A 24,492-nucleotide genomic window follows, 5' to 3' on the forward strand; every position below is an offset into this window, starting at 1 on the left:
GGTTTCCATGCTGTGTGTTTGCGTGGCATAGAAAAAGTGTTTATGTGTTGCGCATGTGGTGACGGACGACCAGAACAAGGGCCTAAGATGTGTTTTCAGGTCTCAGGTTTGAGTCATTTCACGTCTGTGATCAATACAAACACGAGTCAGCTAATAAGTGGAAGTCTGTGATCTTTGCCTTTGATAGTGCGTGAGACAGTTCAGGGTTCCTAAATGACTTTATCTTAAAACGAAACCAGTCGGCGTTGAGGTGCAGCAGTTAGCACTCCCTATGGGAATGAAGATCTCAGGAAATAATAATATAGTAGCCTTTTCGGGCAGTAAGAGCGACTTTTCTTAAAGGGATAGTTCACTTTAAAATTAATTTTTGGTATGTTTTAGCTTACCTCAAGGGCATCCATAGGTGTCTTTGTTTCCACAGTAGTTTCAATTTTGATAGCTTTAGGTCAAACCGTTCTTGTCAGTCAGTCATATAATGCAGGTCTATGGTCACCACCTCAAAGAGCATGCACAGAGAAGTCCATCAGATTAAACATGAAGTGATATCTCTGCTTACAATGAACTTTCAGTGCTGCAACTACTGCACCAACAGCAACATTACACACTATTTAAAATGATAAAAGTGAAATCGTTATCAACCCCCCCTTTAGTGGAACTAAACCTGCCAAGTCTGAACACACCCTAAAAGATTTTAAAGTGAAGCATATTTCTCATCTTGGGCTACTCAATCTCTCTGTCTCTCCTCAGAGCAAAGCTGTGCTGAAGGAAATTGCTTTGGAGAGTGCCGATATTTTCATATTTCAGGGCCGGTATGTTTGCCTAGCACCTTGCAGAGAGAGCGAGAGAGTGCGCTGTTTTCTAAATGACGGGTAATAGGTGAGAATGTCAGCGGAATCTTGTGTGTGTGTGTGTGTGTGTGCAGTTTGGGGCCCCACTCCACCATGAGTGAAGTTAACATTCGGTGCCAGATGCAGAAACTGTCAGCATGTTAGTCGAAGCCACGTTGCACAAAACCACGATGAACAAAAGTCGGTTCTTACATGACTTGTTCCCCCAGGAAACAGCAGTTCAAGGCCGGGTTCAGATGAAGCCGATAAAAATACACTTAACAAGATCCCTCACTCAACTCATTCATCAGAGAGCGGCTCTACGAGTGCCACCTGTTTCTGATACAAGCTAAAAGAAAGCAGGAAAATGCAGAAATGTCCCGAAACGTCAAGAACGGGAGTGACTCAGTCTCTGACACTGAACACGCTCAGCTCGCAAAGTAAAGAGTCTGTGATTGGTAAGGCTGGACGATATTCATAAATGTGTATTTGCTTTGAAATGGCATGACATTTTCATTTCAATCAATAAAATACAGCAAAAATCTAGTTATAGATTATAGATATAGATATTTTCCACACAATAAGGACAAATGATATATAGGCCTAATCATATCCATAATCATATTTATTTGCACTAACAAACAGCAATATTAATCTGAAAACACATTTTCACATGAAAAATACCAAATTAAGACTTCTAGGAACATTTTTGTTTTTGAGTGAAACTTCTAATGGTATCTTTTTACATACTATTAAATAAAACATAACTTACAGTTGATGTAAGCATATCTTCACATGACCGCTCAATATTAGTCACAATGAAACCGAAATTGGTATTTCTTGTATTTTTGTATGGAATATTGCAATATTTATCATAAATTATCTGTGCGCATAATTTTTTATTCATGTGCCCTCGTGATCTCTAACCAAAATCACTTTTCTTCACTCTTGCAGCAACATCTTTTCTCTTTTCTGATGACATGTTTAGGGCGGGAAAACCTGTCACTCACATGAGATCCACCAATAACAAACCACAACCATTCAATAGATTCGTTTTGGGCAAAATTAAGCCCCGCCCTTCATTTTTTATTGTTCGAGAAGCCGTTTCCCTCGGATACACGTCACAATAGAGAAGAAAAGACTATCGCAACTTTAGTTTCATGGCAACTTTATTTGATAGATGTTTATAAATTTACAATGTATTTAATTTATTATTAATTCTGAAATTATAGCAATATTCATGATGCTGTTTTTATATCGTCAGTGAACGTAATATTTAGGCTAATTTATCAGCCAGGCAAATGAGCTACACTTTGTAGAAGTGTGAAATAATGAAGTATATCAACATTTTGGTTTCATTTTGATTTTGGAGATCCTCATGGGTTTTATGAGCTCCCATCTGAAAAACTGCCCCGATGAAAGCTCTTTCTGTGTGTTTTAGGGTTTTAAGATGACAGCACGCCGGTACCGAGCTTGTGCGTCACAGTTTATAAACTCAAGTGTGTGTGCGTACGCAGTGCTCGTATACCTGTGTGTGACTGGTAGGAATATGACGGCCAATCATAACAAGAGGACTTAAGGACGTGTTTGTGTAAGCACTGGAAATTTCTCGGTGGGAATAGCCTTTGCTTACCGAAAGCTCTGATTACGGCTGTTTGAACAGATGCTGGGCAGGGAGGCAGGAGAAGGATGTTCAGGTATAAAGACACAGTCTGTGGAGGCCGAGACCTTGAACCGTGCTGCAAATATTATTTTTCAACACCTGAGCATTTTCTGAAGACCTGAATAATGAGCCCTGGCTGATTCCAAATCAAAATTGTGCGCATGCAGGTGTCATTATGATCCATCAATCTGCCGAATAGAAGTGCCTCTATGTTTGTGCCGGACGTTTGTCTGAACTCTGAACGCCCTCTCTATTCTGTAGCCATCCATTGGTTTATCCATGATTTTAAGACTGGAAAGCTTCCAAAGGACATAGGATATCCTGAATTTTGGTGCTCTGGTACACTTATGGAAAATGAATCTGACCTGTTTCACTTCAGCAGCAAACACAGAACGTTCCCCTAACGTTCCCGAATGGTTCCATGTAGGTTATTTTTAGATTCCATTTTTATAAAGTAAATAGAATGTTCCGGGAACGTTCCCTTAACCTTAAGGGAAAGTTCTAGGAACGTTCTGGGAACCAAAAACTAACGTTCCCAGAACCTAAATTTGTTTGCAGGGATATTTCTAAAATACATTCAGTCAAAAAAAAAAAAAAACACAGGTAAATCATATGGTGATTTAAAGGGATACTTCACCCAGAAATGAAAATTCTGTCATCATTTACTCATCTCATGCCATTCCAAAGTTTGGTGAGCTTTCTTCTGTGTAAGACAAAAGCTGCTCTTCAATGAAAGTGAATGTGGATGGCTGTCAGGCTCTACAAAACAAAGAAAAAAAACATATACAGGGATGCTGACCATTTTTTGAATTGGAAATGTAGTTCTATTTCTGAATTTAATGGTGGTGGCAAGCAGGATGCAGATTTGGAATTTAACCATTAGAAAGTGGAATTTTAATTAGAAAAACAACATTTTGAATGTTGGATATACAAACCTTGTTTGAATGCTTTGGGAAAAAAGTTTTAAAAGCCTTGAAGTTTAAAGGTTTATAGGTCTGATTGATTGATTGATTGACTGACTGACTGACTGACTGACTGACTGACTGATTGATTGATTGATTGATTGACTGATTGACTGACTGATTTCCTAGAATGCACTGTGTGTTGAATTCAGTAAATTCCTCTTTGTCATTTCGTTTTGAATTCAAATTAAAACTCAACTTCCTGTGGCATGTGGCCAATTATTTCAGCCCATTCTCACCCCCAAGGCATCACTTAACTGACGCCTTGGGAAGCATTTGGACATGCTTCAATATCTGACGCTTTAGGCGCCCTTTAGCGTCAGTAAGATGACGCCCTAGGATCGCGTGTACCCTACCCCCACCCCACACCTAAACCTAACCGCGTCCTAGACGCTTTCCTTTAGCGTCAGTTAGATGACGCCGTAGGATCGCGTCATGTAAGTGACGCTAAAGGGCGCCTAAAACGTCAAATATTGAAGCATGGTCAAAGGTGACGCCTTGGGGTGAGAATGCGTTGATTATTTCTTGATTATTAGTATTTCTTGATTTACAGAAAGCATTTGATACTCTAAACCATAATAATCTTTTGCAAAAACTGTATGATTTTAACTTTTCTATACAATTTGTAAATTTAATCAAATCTTACCTTTCTTCCCGTTCTCAATTAGTAAGAATTGATAATTTTAAATCTAATTTATTAGGTCTATCAACTGGTGTTCCACAAGGGTCCATATTGGGCCCAATACTCTTTAGCATGTATATTAATGATTTACCCAAGGAGTGTGAACAATGTAATATCTTAATGTATGCTGACGATACAGTCATCTTTACAAATGGTAAAAATGCAGAAGAGATTGCAAAAAAATTGACAGACGTTATGGTAAAAGTTACATCATGGCTTAATCAGAATTCTCTGAGGTTAAATGTGGCAAAAACAGTTTGTATGTTCTTTTCTAAAGGACATAGATCTTATAAAAAACAGGACATTTTTATTTCAGGAGAAAGAGTACAAGTTGTTTTAGAATGTAAATATCTAGGGGTACATCTGGACTCCTATCTTGGTTTTAAAACTCACGTAAAAAAAGTTTTCAAAAAGATTAAATTTAACTTGGTTAATTTTAGGTTCATTAGAAATTGTTTATCAAATCAGGCAGCAAAGATATATTTCCATTCTATGATTCTTTCTCATGTCACATATTGTTTGACAAGCTGGTCAAACACACATTTGATAGTCCTAAAACCATTAGAATCATTATACAAACAAGCACTAAAAATTTTAGATAAAAAAGAATTTAGTTTTCATCACTGTCACATTTTAAATAAGTATAATCTGTTTAACTGGGAAAATCTTATCAAATTTAAAAATGTTTGTTTAGTTTATAGGATTATGCATGGTTTGGCTCCACCTCCTTTGGCAGATTTTATTAAATCTAAATCTGTTGAAAACAGAATTACAAGAGGTGCAATTAGAGCGGATTGTATAATTCCACGTAGGAAAACATCGTTCGGTCAAGCTGTTTTCTCATACAAAGCTTCACATCAGTGGAATACAGTACCTCAACCAATTAGAGAGTGCTCATCATTTAACTCTTTTAAGCTTAATTTTAAGAAATGGCTTCTACATAACCAACACTGTGAACATTAACGCTGCTCCTCTATTATTATTACTAACCTTATTATTAATTTTATTATAGACCTATTCTTTCATACTTAATTAAATTATATTTAGTTTTTTTTTTTTTTTTTTTTTAATTGTATATCCAAATTTGTATATGTCTGTATATATATATGCAGTGTCTTTTTGTATACTTCTAGTTTTATGACTGATGTATTGCTGTAATTTTTAACTCTCTCTTTTTTTTTCTAGTTAAGAGCCTAATAACATCTGGCAAAGGGACTACCAATGAAAACTAGCCTTTGGGCTAATTTGGGTACATTTACATTTAAGAATGTTTATTAATGTACACTGTCCCTTTTCTAAATAAATAAATAAATAAATAAATAAATAAATTTACTGTTCGCACTCATGAGTTGAAAGGGAGCCTATTTTTCCATCATGGATTTTAACCTTAAAGTAGTCTGTACAAAACCTTCACTATATTACAAGTCTAACTTGACTAAAGAATTTCATGCACAAGTCATATTAACTATAGTTTTATAATATTTAAAAAAAAATGTTTTCCACATTTGAAGCCTTTGTTTACATACATGAACTATAGTGCACATGGACTTTTCCTCAAAATGCCAAAATTAAACAAAACTCAAAATTATGTGTTTTCCACAAAAGAAAGTCATACAGGTTTGGAACAACGTGAGGGTGAAAGTTTTCATTTCTAAGGTGAACTACTCTTTTTTTTACCCCTTCGCTGACAGTATTTTAAAGCCGGATTTTATAACGTAAAACTCATTAATAATTTAACTTCATATGCTACAGGGGGTGCACATTTTTACACGGGAAATGACATCACTGTGTACATGAGCATCAGGTGGTTCGATGCCTAATGCTGCAGCATTGTTTTAAATGGCATAACTGTGTGTTTACCCACCAGGCTTAGGTTTCATACTTTGGCCAAATGCAATAAAAGTTATAACAAAACATACCTGTATTCTCAAGAAATCCCAATACAAGCAGCACTCGGTTTCATTTGACAGCTGATACTAAGCCATGTTATTCCCAGCGGAACCTGTTTTCTTGTTGGAAATCCACTTCTCTTCTATTCTTGGGCCCCAGAAGGCTTCCAGCGAAATGTGCAATTGAACAATAATAAATAATGTTTATTGCATGAAACATGACTTGTGTGATTTGCCACTCCATCAACCAAATAAACCACCACTGAAAGAACGGGGGCGCGCAAAGTAAATCCGGGCCTGAAATATTCTCGTCTGCTCTTACAATGTGCTATACATCAGTGTTACGGGATGCAGTACTCATCTTTCAACAAACTATAAGCTCTAATGTAAATTCCGCCTCCTCAGCTTCCATTTTAGTCTGCTATGAGGAGAGAGCACGCCTGGCATACTACAATAAACACAATAAAACACGATGTAAAGGACAAAATAAATATTCCCATAAGGTGGACTGCCAATGTTTTGAGAGACTCCAGTTTCAGTGACACCTGGAAATGTGCATGTAGTACTGCAGGTGTTGGCCACATTGGAAAGAATAGAACAAAATCAAAGCGAAGGAAACGACAGACCACACCGCTTCAAGTTTCAAGTTGTTTAAATCTGTGGTTTTCAACTGGTTTTGCTTCAGGATCTAGTTTTAACTTTTATTTTGTGTGATTATTTACGATTTTTGGAAATGAGTGAATGCCACACAATCTGTCCATGAGAATCTGTCTCTAGCTTCTACCACATGAAGGATGATTTTGCACCCAAATTGTTTTCGATAACGCAGCTAATGCACTAACCAGGCAGCAATACGTGGTGTTGGTTAACAAAAATACAACTGTTCATTGTTCATGTTAGTGTAACCCCTCCGCCCGGTTCCTACTCGGGCCTCGAACCCGGGTCTCCGGCATGAGAGTCGGGCACTCCAACAAGGAGGCTAAAGACTCTTTCCCTAGCGCACTTATTGAGATCAGAGGAGTGAGGTTACTTGCACAGCAACTACTAGCTGGCCTCCATTACACTCACCCCCCTAAACCTCACTCCCATCCGGGTCACGACGGCACCAACGTTACCCCTCCACCCATGTCCTACTCGAGTCGGGCGCTCTAACAAGGAGGCTAAAGACTGCAGCCCCTAGCATCTGTCGCTAGAGTACTTATTGAGACCAGAGGAGTGAGGTTTGCTTGCATAGCAACTACTAGCTAGCCACAATGACTAATTTCATGTGTCAATGAACAGAAGAGAGGCTCTTGGGTCAGAAGCTCACTTAAACATCCCATCCTTTTGGTTTTTCTTGCTAAAATGTCCCGATTACTTCACATAAAAATCTGTCAAAAGCCTTTCGGTAACATAGGATGTCAGGGAAGGTCTCGGTTTTGCAAAATTCGTTATAAGCTGTTTACAGACTGGCAATAGAAAAGCAATTAATACATTTAGTCCCTTAAATATTGTAAACTTTAAGTATTTTCATCGTTAGTTAGTAAAATGTACATTTTCTAGGGAAGCCAGTTTCCACTAGCCTGACTTCGTCATACTCATATTCTAGTCAGAATGTGAGTCTGAAACTGCTCCATTGGGCTTTTATTATGAAAACCGAAAAAAACAACAACTCTGCACTCAATTGGATAGTCGGTAGACCTACAACCAATCAGAGCAATGCAGTAAGTCAACTAATTTGCATAGCACCGTTGTCAACTACAGAACTTACTTATTTTAGAAGTAAAATAACGAGTGTTGCTTCTTTTACTTGGTCCTTCATGAGTGCGACCAAAGGAGAAACCACAACGACCACAGGCTTTTCATTACGTCCCATCTTCTTAGCGACCGTCAGATCCAACTGATAAGTTACACTTTTCCCGAATCATGTAGGAAGGACGGCAAAAATTAAATTTCCGATCGACAAATGCTTTGATTGCAGTTTTCTGTTTGTCTATTAAAATGAATGCCCTGTCGATTTATTTTACAACAGACGCGACAGCGGAATCTGTACATCTCAATTCTCCAGCTGCAGTCATCTCTGAGGGAAAACAGTTAAGCGCACTTTGATAACGTGATGATTACGTCCTTGCAGATAATCTGGCCATCATCGTATAAAGCCCGCCCTGGGAACTTGATTGGCCTGATCATTTTTTGACTGATAATAATTACTCTAAGGAACGAGTCCAGACCGAACTTCCCGACCAAAAAATGTTGTTGGGTTCAGGCTGGCATCCAGGCTAAGTTTCCACCTTAATGTGAAAAAATTTAACATCATCAAAAAAATTTTTTTTTTTAATTATTTTAAACTTTTTTCACTACTCATGATTTAATATTTGTCCGAACTATGCATGATTATAGTGTTTTTCATTTGCATTGAATCGTTATTCCCCTGTATACCCCATCAGAACAGACCTGCGACCCTCCAGTTCCTGTTAGTTAACACCCCCTAACACTCTTGTTCCACGAGCAGATGTGCAATGTGGATTTAGTACTAAAGCTCAAAGTATATCACTGCTAATTGGTCTAGCTGTGACAGATCTCTACATGGTGTTCTGATGTCGTTTCGTGATAGAAAATAGGAGGAGGCGGAAAAATTATGTGCATCCATTGGAATGCCTTGATGCATGTAAGCAGCTGCCAAATCCGGTGACGGAAGTCATGAAAGTATGCATGCCATTGATCCATCAGGCTCTCCCGTGTTTTCTCAACAGCAGATCTCAAAGCTGGGGTGGAATGATCTGCAGAATGTCAGCATGGCGTCCAAAACCAGGAGGTCCAGGCAAGCTGGGAAGGTTATGCATGAACGACAAAGGTGGTCTTTTGCCTGACCAGATGACATTGTATTGGCTGGGTTATCAAAGTTTGTCTGGCTCGGATTGCTGATGCTACAGTTGGCCGCTGTTTTTTTCCAAAACACGGCACATACCGGAGGGGAATTCAATAAAAAATTAATGCTGATAGTGCACTCGCTGTAAAAAAAACAAAACAAAAAAAAAATCCACCTGTTATAAGTTAAAAACTTAAGTTCAGTTGCTGTCGTAGAACTTAAATTGGCAGTAAGTTGAATTTTGAAAAACTTGTAAAAAAAAAAAAAGACTTACTGAGCGTATCATTTTTTGTCCAATATTAACATTGATAAACCAATCATTACTTTTATGTTATGAACTCTATATAGTTTCATAATTAAATCTTTGCCATAATCTGTCTTTTTGCCTTTTATTGGTGAGATATGACAAGCAAATATTTTGTTTGTACTGAAATGCTGTGCTAAAGTTGTGCAACTGCATGTGTTCAGTCAGGTCCTGTAAAGACATTGTGGAAGCAAGGCTGCGACCGAAAGCTTAAAATGCTGCCAGAGGAAACATCCCAAGGTCAAAAGGCATCAAGGCACGTCCGAAACCAAAGTGAGCTTCACTTCCTGATTGATCCCTTCATCTGATCGATTTTTGAAGGAAACGCATCATTCGCTGCCTTTGATATCCCACAATCCTATGCATTCCGTGACAGTTGAACTAAAAACGGAAATGTTTTCCACTTTTGATGTCATTAGCAGGAAATTAGTAATTAAATATTTCCTTAGTCATCACCAAAGCTCTCTCTCTCTCTCTCTCTCTCTTGTTTACCACATGTTACAAATGTTCCTGGATCAACATCTTTGTTGATCCTGGATCAACGGTCCAATCAACCGATCAGATTTGAGGGACAAGTTTACAGTTTCTGTCAAGTTTAGGCTTAGAACCATGAATTACTCAAACATCAGTGCTATCATGATTTTAGGAAAAAGTTAGGGGTAGGGATTGGGTAAGGAATACATTTTGGGACAGGAATGTTGATCCAGGATCATGTCTTACCTGGCAAAATCACAGTGATCCAGATCATTGTCCAAAATCTGTCCGAGATCGGTTTTGTGATGTACCTTTGTGTGCATGTGCCCAAACGATACCACATGTTGCTGGATCAACATCTTTGTTGATCCTGCATCAACTTTCTAATCAACCAGTCAGATTTGAGGGACAAATTTAGAGTTTCTGCCAAGTTTAGGCTTAGAACCAGGGTGAAGTAAACTTAAACATCAATGCTATTCACCTTTCATTACCCTATGATTTTAGGGAAAGGGGTAGAGTTAGGTTTAGGGCTAGGGATTGGGTAAGGACTACATTTTGGGACAGGAATATTGATCCAGGATCCAAAAAATATTTTGATCCAGGACCATGTCTTACTTGGCAAAATCACGGTGACTGTGCAGAAACACTGTCTGATAAGACAGCGAGGCAATAAGTCAGCTTTACTTTTGGAGGCAGTGATATAGAGTTAGTACAAATAATAGATAACTATTTCCTCATAGATGCACCTTAGAAGGTCAGGAAGACGTTTGGGTCATGAACTTGCTGAGAAACTATACATATTTTTTGGTATTTAAATGAAGTACTTTATATTTGACATAAGTGCACAATATATAAGTCCGAGCATGGAGTTCATAGGCACTACTGGAGTGTTTGGGTGTTACGTTTTCTCTCTTGAGTTTTATAACCTTGTTAAACTTTATCCTTTTCCCCATCTAAAAGGAAAAAAAAAAATCTTCCTAAAACATAGATTTTTTCTTGATCACTGCTTGCTTACATCTTTAATTCGTTTTCCAATTCGTGGTATCCTGCTATATAATAGAATTGTACAGGCATCCGTCAAGGAAATATAAGATTGCGTTGGAAAAATGTTAAACATCGGTCAAGGTTTCCCTGCCAGAGCCGATAACAAGCCAACAAAAATGTTAAGCCTGAAAGACGGAGATGGAGGGAAAGGGAAAGATTAAGGTTTAGGAAACACACTCTCCGCTCAAAGCCGCAGGAACTCTATAAAAGTGAGAGTGTGTAAAGACTGGAGTAGCGAGTGTCCATTGCCCAATGTTAATGTAGACGTGTTTTTGTCAACTTTCCCAAAGTATCATTGTGAAATCTGCACAGGCTAATGGACGGGCAATTAAAGTTGTATTCAATTAGCTCCACGAGTTAAAACTACCCTAGCCAAGTGAGCAGGTGTTTCTCCTTATATGATGAAACAAAACACGTCTCTGTAAAGACAACGTGATACTGTACAATCTGATCTAGTTTGACAGTATGCCACAATCTAGGGCCACGTACTGCAACAACCAAACTTAATCCTACAAACGAGTCATGTTTCTGCTTATGGCGTGTTCACCCCAAATGTGAACAGAGAGTCAAATACGCTTCCATCGCGTCTAGTTAGACGCTTGAACATTTTGAACCCATTCGCACGTACAAAACAACCTGCGTCACTCGCGATTAAAAAAACAACACAATTTCTTTCTGGCATACGTTTCCGTCATGTCTGAAATAAAAGATATTGCTGCTCTGTACTTGTTGTGTAAGTCCCAAATACGGAGGAAAGCCAAACCCCAACCCCAGGGTCGCAGGTTTTTCGGATGGACACCAACTACCCGGTCTCAGTTAGCATAGGATGTAGTATCGTATATTTCAGGGTACCCACAGACGGCAACAATTAGCATCTCCTCCATTTTCGACAACAGTAATAGACCGGACCGCTATGGCTGTGGACCGGACATATCAATTAGCTCTTCGTTGATTGGTTGGCGCAACAAAGCGTCATGTGAATCTTCCGCTTGAGTTCAATTTTTCAATTTGCGTGGAAGACGTTCGAGGCAAACACGTCGCCCAATTCGCGTCATTCACAACGCCCAGTTTCGCGGCTTTGCATCGACTTTGTATGTAATCTACTCACACAAATAATGACATTTGCGTTTGGTGTGTGTCGCGGAACGCGAATAGAGCATCAAATATGCGTCTAGTTAGACGTTTGAATGATGCGTCTATTCGTGTATTTTGCATTGACTTTGTAATCTACTCACGCGCGAATAGAGCGTCAAATACTTCAAACATCTAGTTAGACGTCAACAAATACTATCACGTCTAGTTAGACGCTTGAATCTTCCGCTTGAGTTAAAATTTTTCAAATGCGCGGAAGACGTTCACGGGATAACGCGTCGCCTAATTCGCGTCATTCGCAACACCCGGCGCGAATGATGCGTCTATTCGCGTATTTGCATTGACTTTGTATGTAATCTACTCACGCGCGAACAGAGCGTCAAACATGTAGTTAGACGTCTACAAATACTATCACGTCTAGTTAGACGCTTGAATCTTCCGTTTGAGTTCAAATTTTTCAATTGCGCGAAAGACGTTCGCGGCAAACACGTCGCCCAATTTGGATCAATCGCAACGCCTGGCGCGAATGATCCATCTATTTGCGTATTTGCATTGACTTTGTATGTAATCTACTCACGCAAATAATTAAATTTGCGTTCGATGTGATGACACTTCTTCAAAGTTTCATGCTTTAAAAAATAATTCCAATAATTCAACGGCCTGGAGGCAATTATTCTTCTTCTACTATGCTAACCACACTTCAAAACATTGTTCAAATGATGGATTTATTTTTTGTCCTTAAAAACTCTTATGTGTAGGACTAATTTCTTATGCATTTATTCTTAAGCTTCCATTGCTAATTCCAAAATATAATTTTATGCTTCAACCACTGATAGCAAAGTAAAAAAAAGTTGATTGAACTTAAAAATGTAAGTCATTTCAACCTAAATTGCATTAAACTCACCTCAAATATGAGTTTAACAGACTCTAGAGAGAGAGAGAGATTTAGCCTGTGTGAATTACCTGAGTCTGTGCATGTCAATATATTAGGCAGCAGCGTCTATAGTTGTTGTCACTGTCATTGCTGTCAAAGTTGTTAAATTATGTGTTGGGTGTTGTTTCTTTTGCTGTTGTAGTCTGTAAGGACCTTTGAAATATCGGAAGTCATTTGGCGAAGTGATATGTAACTGTAATGCAGTCAAGACCTGCCTGGAACTTATTTAGTCGTGCATTTCCCAGCAAATAATTTCACACCTTCGAATGCTTGTCAACCAATCAGATTCAAGCATTCAACAGCTGTTTCACACTGCGCCTGTTGTTCTCTCTTCTGGTTTGTATTTACACATCATGAAAAGATCTTGAAAAGATCACGAAAAGGTCTCCTGCTATTTTTGTCATCCGCTTCAAACATTATAATGCTCATGATAACTTTCGTTAACTCTACAATAAGTATATCCACTAGCGGTGCCATTGAAATATAAAAATCTACCGCAATAATGGCAGTTCAAAGACAAAATTTTAAAGATGGCTGCATGTGCGCTTTGTCTGTATACAGTTTTATTATTAAAGCATAAAGCATCATCAACAACAAATCTATATGTGGATTAATTTTGGTCTTAAGAGCAGTAGCCTACCATAGAAATTGTGCCATTGTCATCTTGATTGAATGATTCTCAAGTTTTTTCCTTTTAGTTTGGTCAGACAAACTATTTTCCGTCTTTTTTTGTGTGTGCCTTGAAAAGAAAATGCCTGCAAAGAAAATCACTTGAAACTTTTTTCTGGGTCATTTTTGTTTATTATGAATATCTGCTGCATTGTAAAAATCTTAGTTTAAAGTTTTCATTTATATACAAAAAAAAAAAAAAATAATAATAAAGAAAGTGCAGACATAAACTATCTGTGCTATGGTTGTTGAATTAAATCTAAATGCCATGTTCAAATAGAATTATAGACCTTTCTATATTTGTACAAAACGTTTTGAAACCATTGTTTTGTTTAAATGGTTTACATCACAATATGCGTTACATGCTGTTACTTTGGGGAGTAACCTTGAACTGGATAATCAAACAAAAAAAACAAAAAAATAATAATAATAATACACGTTTATTATCCCTTTAGTTAAAGCACTTTCAAAGCAATAGCAACATTTTTCTTTTGTAAAACTTTGTATTGAACTACATGACATTTAGCTCAAAAACAGCACATTTTAAACAACAACTAGACATTTAATCAAGTTTCATTATTGATTATACAAATCCTTAAAAATGTACTTCTGTTGTAAGAACAAAACCATCAACCAGTTTAAATGCCTCTGGTGAGTAGTGGTGTATTTTCACCAGCAACATTCACAAATCAACAGATACAGTCTCGGCGCTGGTGTATAATATAATGAAATGTGTGTTGCTTGCTTCCATCAGAATACACTAACAAAAACCACTGAATGTTTTTAGCAGCCAGATGGTGTAGTTATGACCTCTACCAGCAGGGGCTGACTGAGCATTGCTAACCAGTGAAGGCCTCAACTAGTTTTGAAGAAGACACCTGCGTTTGATGAGGGAAGCCGAGGCGTTTTATTAGCACATTGACACAGGTTTGTGTTAACAAAGAGGTACAAGATATAAAGGCAACAGTGTTTGTTTGTTCCGAATCCTCTGTCACCCTCCAGATGTTAATAATGATCTCTAAATGTCAGGGTTGTGCAAAATTCAAAGTGTGGAAGAACTGTATCCCTTTCCAGTTTTGGAGTGTGGATTTGAATCGAATTGGCCACAATCCACAGGAAGTTGAAATGCAGAGACAGGAAGATGAATTTGCTGACAAGTGAGGCATTCTAGGTTTTTCAACACTGGTACACTAATGTTATTCTGTTAAGTAATGTAATTTAGAAATGTGTGTTTGCTATCTATCTATCTATCTATCTATCTATCTATCTATCTATCTATCTATCTATCTATCTATCTATCTATCTATCTATCTATCTATCAACTGCGAATAAAGTGTTATATAACATGTAAATATTGCCTGAAATTGCTTTGAAATTAAAGTTCCAATAATATTACTTAATGATAGTGATGTCATTTCCTCCAATGAACATACATTTTAGAAATGTAAGGCTGGATTGATGCAGTAACATTTTTGTTTCAGGTAATTTTGTTAAATATCCTTAAAGGTTACTGGAATATAGCATGTTAAAAGTTAAACCTTTAAATATCACTTCTTTTAAAGCCCTCAAATCTTTCCAATAAAGCTTATCAATCCCGTAATCAAAGTTTGTCCTGCCAACAATCTGGTTAAAATGACAGGTTTTTGGACTTTTTTTTGGCGCAGTGGATAAGACACATGCCTTTGGTGTGAGAGACCCGGGTTCGAATCCACTGTGAGACACCAATGTGTCCCTGAGCAAGACACTTAACCCCTAGCTGCTCCAGAGGCGTGCGACCTCTGACATATATAGCAATTGTAAGTCGCTTTGGATAAAAGCATCGAATTCCAGTTCATTTTAATGATACTTTTTTCCATTAACCTTCAAATTGCAATTCTGCACCCTGTTTGCTACCAGAATTCTGGAATTTACAGTAAAAGACAATCTCAATGCATTTCTGAATGGTGCACAACCCTGTTCCCTGTTTCTAAAACTGACCAACAACCGGAAATCGAACTCTTGATTTAGTCAATAAAATAAAACTCGTCAACGAAAGTCTGGAAGTCATGAAGAAGACATCTCACATCTCGCTACCTGCAGCCACAGCTCTCCACCACCATGTCCTCGTACTGCTTGTACACCACATTATTGGCGGAGTCGATGTACAGAATGCTGATGGGGCTGAGCCTGGTGGGGACGCAGCAGGTCGGCGGCGTGGACCTGGGGTCCATGGAGTTCATGAGAGTCTGGATGATGGCGTGATTGGTAGGCTCCAAATGGGAGCGTATGGGAAAGTCGCAGACGCCGTCGCAGTGGAAGGCCTCGTACTCCAGAGGAGCGATGATCCAGTCGTCCCAGCCCATTTCCTTGAAGTTGACGTGCAACTGCTTGCGGTTGCAGCGCTGTTTGGTTTGGTTCTTGGGTGGTTTTTTCCCACGCGGCAACGGTGCCCGACGCATCCGACGCTGGGTGAAGAGGTACTCGTACACCGTCTTGTTGTCGTGACCTGAACGGGCTTTGATCTCGTTGTAAAAGAGCCCTCGCTTTTTTGTACGCCCGAACACCACAAAGAAGGCTTTCTCCTTGGTCTGCCTTCCCGCCCGGCCCAGGCCGAGTAACCGCAAGTCGAGCGGTCGCCCTTGATCCACGGCTTCCAGCTCAAAGCAAATCTGAGGAGCGTTTCTGAAGTCTTTGAACCGTTTCCAGATGTCAAACACTTCCCAGTAGGGGGCGCTGTGAGGGTCGATGCGAAGAGTGTACACCAGTTGGCCTCTGTGCTTACCTGACGCCGCGCAGGTGTACAGTCTCAGAGCTACCACGCCCTCGAACGCGGCCTTACGAGAGTCCATGTGTTTCTTTCGGAGGATGCGCAGCTCTGCGCCCAACAGACCCTCCTTCTCCATTGAGCTGATGTTGAAGAGGTAGCGCTGGCGTCTCAGCAGGGGCGCTCGCTCGTCTGCAAAAGTTAAGGTCATAGGTCAATGAAAATGGCCTTTGCATCGCTTTATTTGTTGCAGTTTATCTTGATTACAACCATATTAAAGGAGTAGTTCACTTTTGAAAAAACTTTTGCTGATAATTTACTCACCCCCATGTCATCCAAGATGTCAATTTCTTTTCGACTGAAGACAGAAAGACATGAAGGTTTTTGATGAAACATTCCATGATTTTTCTCCACATAAAGGACTTCAATGGGAACCAAACGGTTCAAGGTCCAAATGAGAGTTTCAGTGCAAACTGGAAAATGTTCAAAGGGCTTTAAACGACTCCAGACGATGAATAAGGGTCTTATCAAGCGAAACGATCGCTCATTTAAAAGAAAAAAAGTTTAAGTTTTATAAGCTCAATTGGTCGCCTTGCTCTGTACTGTGACGCACGTTTGTTACTCATTCATCAAAATGAACGAATCTTTTTTCGAGTCATTTGGTTCATTCAACGAATGAAACGAACGAATTGACTCGGAAAAAGATTCGTTTTGGACCTTGAACCGTTTGGTTCCCACTGTCAATTATATGGAGAAAAATGCTGGAACGTTTTCATCAAAAACCTTAATTTCTTTTCGACTGAAAAAAGAAAGACATGGACATCTTGGATGACATGGGGTGAGTAAATTTTTTCACCAAATGTTTTTTTTTTAAAGTGAACTACTCCTTTAAGAGCCAAACACATACCAACTATATGTCCCATGGTATTCCATGTTTTTGGACATTTATCATGTTGATGCCATGTTTTTTGCAAATGGTGTCAGAGTGATACATTTTTTATTTAGACATACCATGATTTTGAGTTTTTCTGGAGGGTTTTTGATTTACCATCATAATACCATGTTTTTTTCCACATGACAATCAAATTAATAATGTGGTTTTGTGGAAATATTTAATGGTAATAGCATGAAGAATTGGACCTGAATTGTCAAGTCAAGTCACCTTTATTTATACAGATTGTATCAAAGCAGCTTCACAATGATAACATGAAAATAATACAACACAGATCAATAATATTGGTAAATATTAAATGTCCCCAACTAAGCAAGCCAAAAGCAAGGCAACAGTGGCAAGGAACCCAAACTCCATCAGGTGCCAATGGAGAACAAAACCTTAGGAGAGCCCAGGCCAACGAAGGAACATTGATTACAAAACAAATTGGATCGAAACATTTAAGAGTATTTGTCCATTTCCATCTGTGGAAATGGACAAATTGTGGAAGATATTTATTTATAAAGTAGTAAAATGATCACTACACCACAGTTAAGCTTCTCCACTATCAAAGCTCACATATTGTGACTTTGTCTGTGTGAGAATGAGATATGTATACATAAGGGAGAACGAGCTCACTTTCGCTCTGCATGCAATGCAATATAAAGGCAGTGCATTTTAAAAATCAAAAGGTTTCATTTTATCCAAGAACAGTTTGCTTTCACAAAACTATTGAAACCAGACGAACTCGGCCTGGAGATCACAACATACTGTAAACACTGCATTATTATCAACCTGCAGCTATTTACCAGTGTGCCTACCACCGTGACATATGGCTTTCACTAACATAGGCTGAAAAAAAACATCTGAAGCACATGGAGAGAGGGGCAGAGAGAGTGCAACTGATTAGTGCTGTGTGTGTGTGTGTGTGGCGGCGTAAATTACACTGATGTAGAAGGACATGAGGTGGCTTTTTAAACTTAGAGAAATAGTTCATCCAAAACTGGAATTTCTGCAATAATTAACTCACCTTCATGTCGATCCAAACCTGTTTGACCTTTTTTTCTTCACAAAAGGAGATGTTTAGCAGAATGTTCCAGGCGTGAATGGAGACCTAAAAATCTCCTTTTGTGCTCCACAGAAGAAGTCTTACAGGTTTAAAACAACATGAGTAAATTATCTTTTTTTAGGGAGAATTTCCCTGTAGGTGAGAAAGGAAGAGATGCATGCATTTCTTGCTCGAAGTCTACAGAGGATGTGGTAACGATAAATCTGCAAAGGGTATTTCACAGAGCATAAACTAAAACCATTTAAAGCTTCTGAGGAGTCAACCTTGCAGCTCCAGAAAGCAGGGCCATTTAAATGCTGTTTTAAACAGATTTACTTCGAAAAAATAAAAACATATTGAGGCCACCTACTTGTAACCGGCCCAGGAGTTTATTTACTTTAAGCAGAGGTCCATCAAAAGTCTTATGCCAGATGCATATTGACACAGTTGGTTTGGGTCAGAGACCCAGATAAAAAAAGAAAGAAAAAAAATGATTGTGTTTAGTGTGTAGTGCGATACTAAGCAGAAATAAGATGTTTTAAAATGTATATCCATGACTTTTCTTTTGTATAAACAGAAAAGGATGATTTAGCGTAATGCGGTATGGGTAGTTGATGTGACATTTCAAGCAGTCACAGCAGTATCCTGTCATTTGACAGGCTGCAATTCATCTAAATCAAACATTATCCCTTCTAATGTTTTGTGCCATTATCATACCATTTTTATTGGTTCATATTAATCTAAGTGGGATATTTATTCTCAGAAAAAAAGTCTCACATGGATGATTTAATAGCACTCCAAAAGCTAAAAAGTAATTAAATACATTCCTTGATGCATTCAAATAACTTTTAACTTACAATCTTGACCGGGGCTGGTTGTCACGCTTTTTACTCAAGTCATTAAAAAAAAAAAAAAATTCAGTTTCTGTAGACACATTAAAAGTGTTGACTACAAAAAAGCTGAAATATTTCACCATTTGTCACCATTATATATGTATAAATTACATTGACTCTAGCAGGCCATGTCGGGGTAAGTTGTCACATTTAGAACCTGATAGGCTACTATAAAATAACTAATTATAGGCTTTTCAGCTCATTTTAAATAGTTAAATTAGTATGAAAGAAAAAAAAAATCACGAAACCACATGAATAAAAACATTGTTTTGGGTCACTTTAAGAACCTTCTCCAATAAACCAATGTGACTTCACTGTGTTCATTCATTTACCTGACATCTATAGCAGAGCTATAATTTTATATTTTAAATATTATTTGAACATGCAAAACCTGAGGGAATACATTTTTTGGAATTTGACTTGATTCAATACTCAACTAAAATTTGTTAAGCAATGTGACAACTTGCCCCGGTATATATATAGTGCATATATAACTCTCCAATGCAAACCAGATTAAATATATACCATACCTTGTCCTCTATCTACAAAGCTGGTGATGGTATTGGCCATCCCAGCCTCGTGCAGGACACTAGTATTGACCTCGCCGCTGGTCAGTGACCAGTACAGGGACAGCATGTAGTCATGGGGCGTCACTATAGGGTGTTTGGGTTCCTCGCTGTCCTCCAGTTTAACTGCGTCGTTCCCTCTCAGATGGGCAGGTGCTGGTGCGATGCTTTTCATCACGCCAGGATTGAGCTGACCGGCCCTGATGGCAGCTGGCGCTTTGGAAACTCCTTTATTGTGTCCCGTTTGGTGCTGGATGCTGGAAGAGGATGATACTCTCGCTGCATCCTTGGGTACCCAAGAGCGCACGGCCTCCCTGCGCCCTAAACTCACAGGTACCGAGGCGCGAGCCGGGATGGTCTCGGTCTTTATCAGAGGTGGTGGACCCGCCCGGATGCGAGAGATCTTCGCGTTGTCGGAGGGCTTAACGAGCGTCGTCCCGTTGCGCGCCGCCGGTAACCGCGGATTGGGTTTGGCCGCTCCGGTGCCCCTATGACCGGCCACGCCGGCGAGGGAGAGCGCTTGCGGGATGAAGACCAGGTATAACAGAGTCCAGAAGCCCAGTAAAAGAGGGAGACTAGTCAGAACTTTCATCCTCTGATCTTCCTCTGAGTTTCGGTGATGGAGAAATGACCAACGGCTCTTGGCGAACTACCATGAACGGGTTTGGAGAGGTAAAAATGAAGCTTTGGAAACGTCTGATCGATTAGTCTGCGCAAACCATTGCCATGTGCCCCTCTCTTCAGAACCATAGTGATCCAGCTCTGTCGGAGTGGAGATCCAAGAGAGTAGGTGCAAACGCGCAGTGTCTCTCGTTGAAGTCCGGCGGTTCTGCTTGATATCTTGTGAGAGACTTGTTTCAAATCCCACTTTTTTTTTCCAACCAAGAGGGAAGGATGGCGTAATGCGCTCTCTCCCTCACTCTCTCTTTCTTTCTCGGAGTTTGAACATCGTCCAGTGAAAACAGCACGCACACACAGAAACCTGCAGGTGCTCAAGTTGTGCGCAAACCTGAGCGCAGGAATTGGAAACGGAATTCCAACGCAAACTGGCTTAATTACTCTCTGATGTCATGCGTGCTGTCCAGATTTATTCAAGTGCAATATTTCTTCTTACAGCATGAGTCACTGAATACATAAAACCAAAAGCTTTGCATTAGGTCACCAGAATAAATCCTCAGTTTATGAGCCATAGGTCAGAATTGATATGCAAATGACCATGCATTATTCATGACTTGATAAGAAAACCAAGAGTTTATGTGCTAATGCTATTAAACTTCATGGATCCTTATTAAAAAATGTACTCTTCAAAGGTTTGATTTAACTGATCAAAACGTGTTTTGTCAAGTAACCAAAATTTTGTCAAAAACATTATTTAATATGACAGAGTCTGCCGTTGGCTACTACATGGGCTAATCTGGTTTTTAAGAATTTTCACTTTATTCAAAAGTAAAACAAAACAAAGAAAATAAATACACTCTAAACAATGCTGGGTTGTTTTAATCCTGAATTGGGTAAAATATATGGACAAACCCAAATGTTGGGTTAAAATGTCATTTCAAATTTGGATCCCAACTTTCACTTTCAAATGTAAATTTTTTAATTACATTTTAACCCAAATTTGGGTTTGTTCATATTTGACCCAAATTTGGGTTGAAATAACCCAGCGTTTTTTAGAGTGTATTAACTTTTATATTATTATTATATAATTACTATTATTATTACTATTATATATTGCATATTTAATTATATTAAATGACATTTATAAATGAAATATTTCTGTCCTTTCTGTAGTAAATATTGATTTTGAGTCAGCTACTGTCTGATCAGAGTACACTCTAAAAATGCTGGGTTGTTTTAACCCAATTTTGGGTCAAATATGGACAAACCCGAAATGTTGGGTTAAAAATGTAATGTAAAAATTTAACCCAACAGCTGGGTTAGTCCATATTTGACCCAAAGTTGGGTTAAAACAACCCAGCATTTTTTAGAGTGTATGTACAAGTAGAACATTTTCCATTGAGCATGAGCACTAAAAGATCAAATGAGGATTTAGTAGCCACATCCTCTAAATAAGATCACACTAGTGTTGGGTTAGAGGTCACAAGACAGATTTTAAGGCATAGAGACTGGCAATGCACTCGGTTTCTTCTCAACCTCGACCATACATTCATATTTGAGAACTGTGGGCAGTGGAGAAACAGTTTATTTCCTCAAGTTAAATATATGGACTATTGGTTACGCTATAACCCACGCCCACGGACCATTCCAATCCTCTCCGAACATTGAAAAAAAGACAAACAGATGAGGGAATGAACAGTGTTGTGGAATACGCAGGTGAAGTTGGACACACACGCACACACACACACACATAAACATGCTCATCCAGGGGTGAAAACCTCAGTGCTGGCCAGTAAACTGCCGCTCATAAGAGTGAACGCAGCACATTTCCAACCGTCCGAGGTGTGTTCAGCGTCTCAGGATGTTTTCAGAAGGACGGAGGACACATGGCCTGTGGTTTACCCCACACCACAGTGGCACGGATCACCAGGAACATTTCTTTTGTGTGAATATACAGTCTAAAACCTATAGTGAAAATGCTTCCATGTGACATTTTTCTTATTAAATACAAATGTTCTCATTACAAAGTTAAATATAGAGTCGAGTTGAAAATAATGGCATCCATTTATGATATGGATTGTTTCTCTTAACTTTAACTCTCACATTGTGTTTTTACTGAAATTGCTTGTCATCACATTGGACTAAAACTTACTGACTTTGATCACTCAGGGTATAACAACTTACCCAGACAATTCAAATCATTCTTGTACTTTTCCCCCACCTTGTTTCCTTTATCACTTTGTGGAAACCGACTGATTGTAGACCTCATTGATCTGAGCTTATTTCACCTCAGCTTTTGAGGTGGAGTGAACGTTGAGTGACATAAAGTCATATCAATGCGGCTTACAATCAATCAGTTCCAAAAAAAAAAAAAAAGAATTATAAAACCTGTTCTATATGAAAGAAAATAAGTTCACAAAAAGATTGAACCCAATATAAAGTGATAATATAGCTAAATGAGGGATTTACAAGCAATTTAAAAGGCTGGGACCCCACCATACGGCTTTGACCCCCTTCACATTCCCCCAAATTGCCATGCTACGCTGGTATCTTTGTGTAGAGAAATGTGCTGTCGAAGTGTTAGTCGTTGCGAAACCACAGACATTTCTCAGGTGCAGTCGTGGACAAACCAAATAAATGGGCTCTTGTTCTGGAGGAGTTTTGACATTCTGCTAATAATCATGTGGTCTCAACTCCTGTGCCTGCCTATCAACAAACCCTTTCCCATTCTTTTTAAAAAAAGATTTCATTCATTTCATCAGTGACTTTTCCAGGTAATCACAATTTAAAAGTTCTCTTATATCAACTTCAGAGACCCTATAGGCCTAATAGCCAATCTATCAAGTTTTCACAGAAGCTTGTTCACCTTGTGTTGCTGAAAGGGTTTGGGCCACACGTGATATAAAATCGGAATTATCGTGAATACGAGTTTCCTAATAGGAAATTGGACATGAACCGATGAACGCCCTCTCAAATCGTATTTACTACTGGGAAACTCTGAGATAATTTTGATACTCGAGTTCCCGAGTTGGGCGTGCAATCATCTTTAAACATGGCGGAGGGGAGAACTTGCTGCTTTGACTGGTCGCCTATATGCTTTATTAGTTTTTTCTACAACAGCCTTGTTTTGTCAGTAAAGTAGTCCATATTCACATAACCATTTGAAACAAATAATATGTATTCGACCGAAATCCCATTGTCAGATAGCAGGCTATCTATCACACAATGAATGTGGTCGTCAAAGAATGAGAGACCCCCATTTTATTCAAAGTTAAATATCTTCAATACATTTGGCTTTAAAAAGGCAAGAATAAATCCTTAATGATTTGTGTTCTTTCAGACAGAAAAGCACTTGAACACGACAAACTCGTAATCACGGCATCTGGAATAGGAAATCGGAAATGTCCCATAGCACGTGAAGAATTGTGTTGCTACTTTGTACAGTCCATGTCTGCTCCCTGAAAGGTTTTTCACAATTACAGGCTGAAAGAAAGTGCAGCATTGCCCTCTTTTGGACAATTCCGGGTAATATGTTTAGAAAAACAAAAAAGATCAAACTTACAAGGCTGCGTGAGCCGCTGGATTTTAAATTAATGTTCAGTGGGGATTTAAAGGCTTTTACTTTATTTATACAATTGTTTTTTTTTTATTAATTAAATTGTTTCATTAAAAAGGCAAAAAAAAAAAAATCAATACAAGTACGCTCACCTAAAGTTTTTTTAGGAACACCATCCTAATACTGTTTTTGAGAATGTTGGCCCATATTGATTGGATAGCATCTTGCAGTTGATGGAGATTTGTGGGATGCACATCCAGGGCACGAAGCTCCCATTCCACCACATCCCAAAGATGCTCTATTGGGTTGAGATCTGGTGACTGTGGCGGCCATTTTAGTACAGTCAACTCATTGTCATATCCAAGAAACCAATTTGAAATGATTCCAGCTTTGTGACATGGTGCATTTATATCCTGCTGGAAGTAGCCATCAGAGGATGGGGACATGGTGGCCATAAAGGGATGGACATGGTCAGAAACAATGCTCAGGTAGGCCGTGGCATTTAAACGATGACCAATTGGCACTAAGGGGCCTAAAGTGTGCCAAGAAAACATCCCCCACACCATTACACCACCACCACCAGCCTGCACAGTGGGAACAAGGCATGATGGATCCATGTTCTCATTCTGTTTACGCCAAATTCTGACTCTATCATCTGAATGTCTCAACAGAAATCGAGACTCATCAGACCAGGCAACATTTTTCCAGTCTTCAACTGTCCAAATTTTGGTGAGCTCTTGCAAATTGTC

At 38.8% G+C, this 24,492-nt stretch overlaps 1 protein-coding gene across 1 annotated transcript; it reads right to left on the reverse strand.

Annotated features, from left to right (window-relative positions):
• Positions 1–15,213: 15,213 nt before the first annotated feature.
• On the reverse strand, positions 15,214–20,577 carry gdf5 (growth differentiation factor 5). The gene is made up of 2 exons (XM_039691902.2): positions 19,534–20,577; positions 15,214–16,323 (listed from the first exon to the last, which is right to left on the reverse strand). The coding sequence occupies exons 1-2, from the start codon at positions 20,159–20,161 to the stop codon at positions 15,458–15,460; spliced, it is 1,494 nt and encodes a 497-aa protein (XP_039547836.2). The 5' UTR covers positions 20,162–20,577; the 3' UTR covers positions 15,214–15,457.
• Positions 20,578–24,492: the final 3,915 nt, after the last annotated feature.

Source organism: Pimephales promelas, chromosome 8, assembly GCF_988280905.1.
Source record: "Pimephales promelas chromosome 8, fPimPro1.hap1.1, whole genome shotgun sequence".
NCBI classification, from domain to species: Eukaryota; Metazoa; Chordata; class Actinopteri; order Cypriniformes; family Leuciscidae; genus Pimephales; species Pimephales promelas.

Excerpts from the sequence above, each read along its gene's own strand:
- gdf5 (XM_039691902.2), bottom strand. The coding sequence starts at position 20,161 with ATGAAAGTTCTGACTAGTCTCCCTCTTTTACTGGGCTTCTGGACTCTG. Across the intron at positions 16,324-19,533 it reads CTTTGTAGATAGAGGACAAG|ACGAGCGAGCGCCCCTGCTG; the intron begins GTATGGTATATA and ends TAACTTTTGCAG.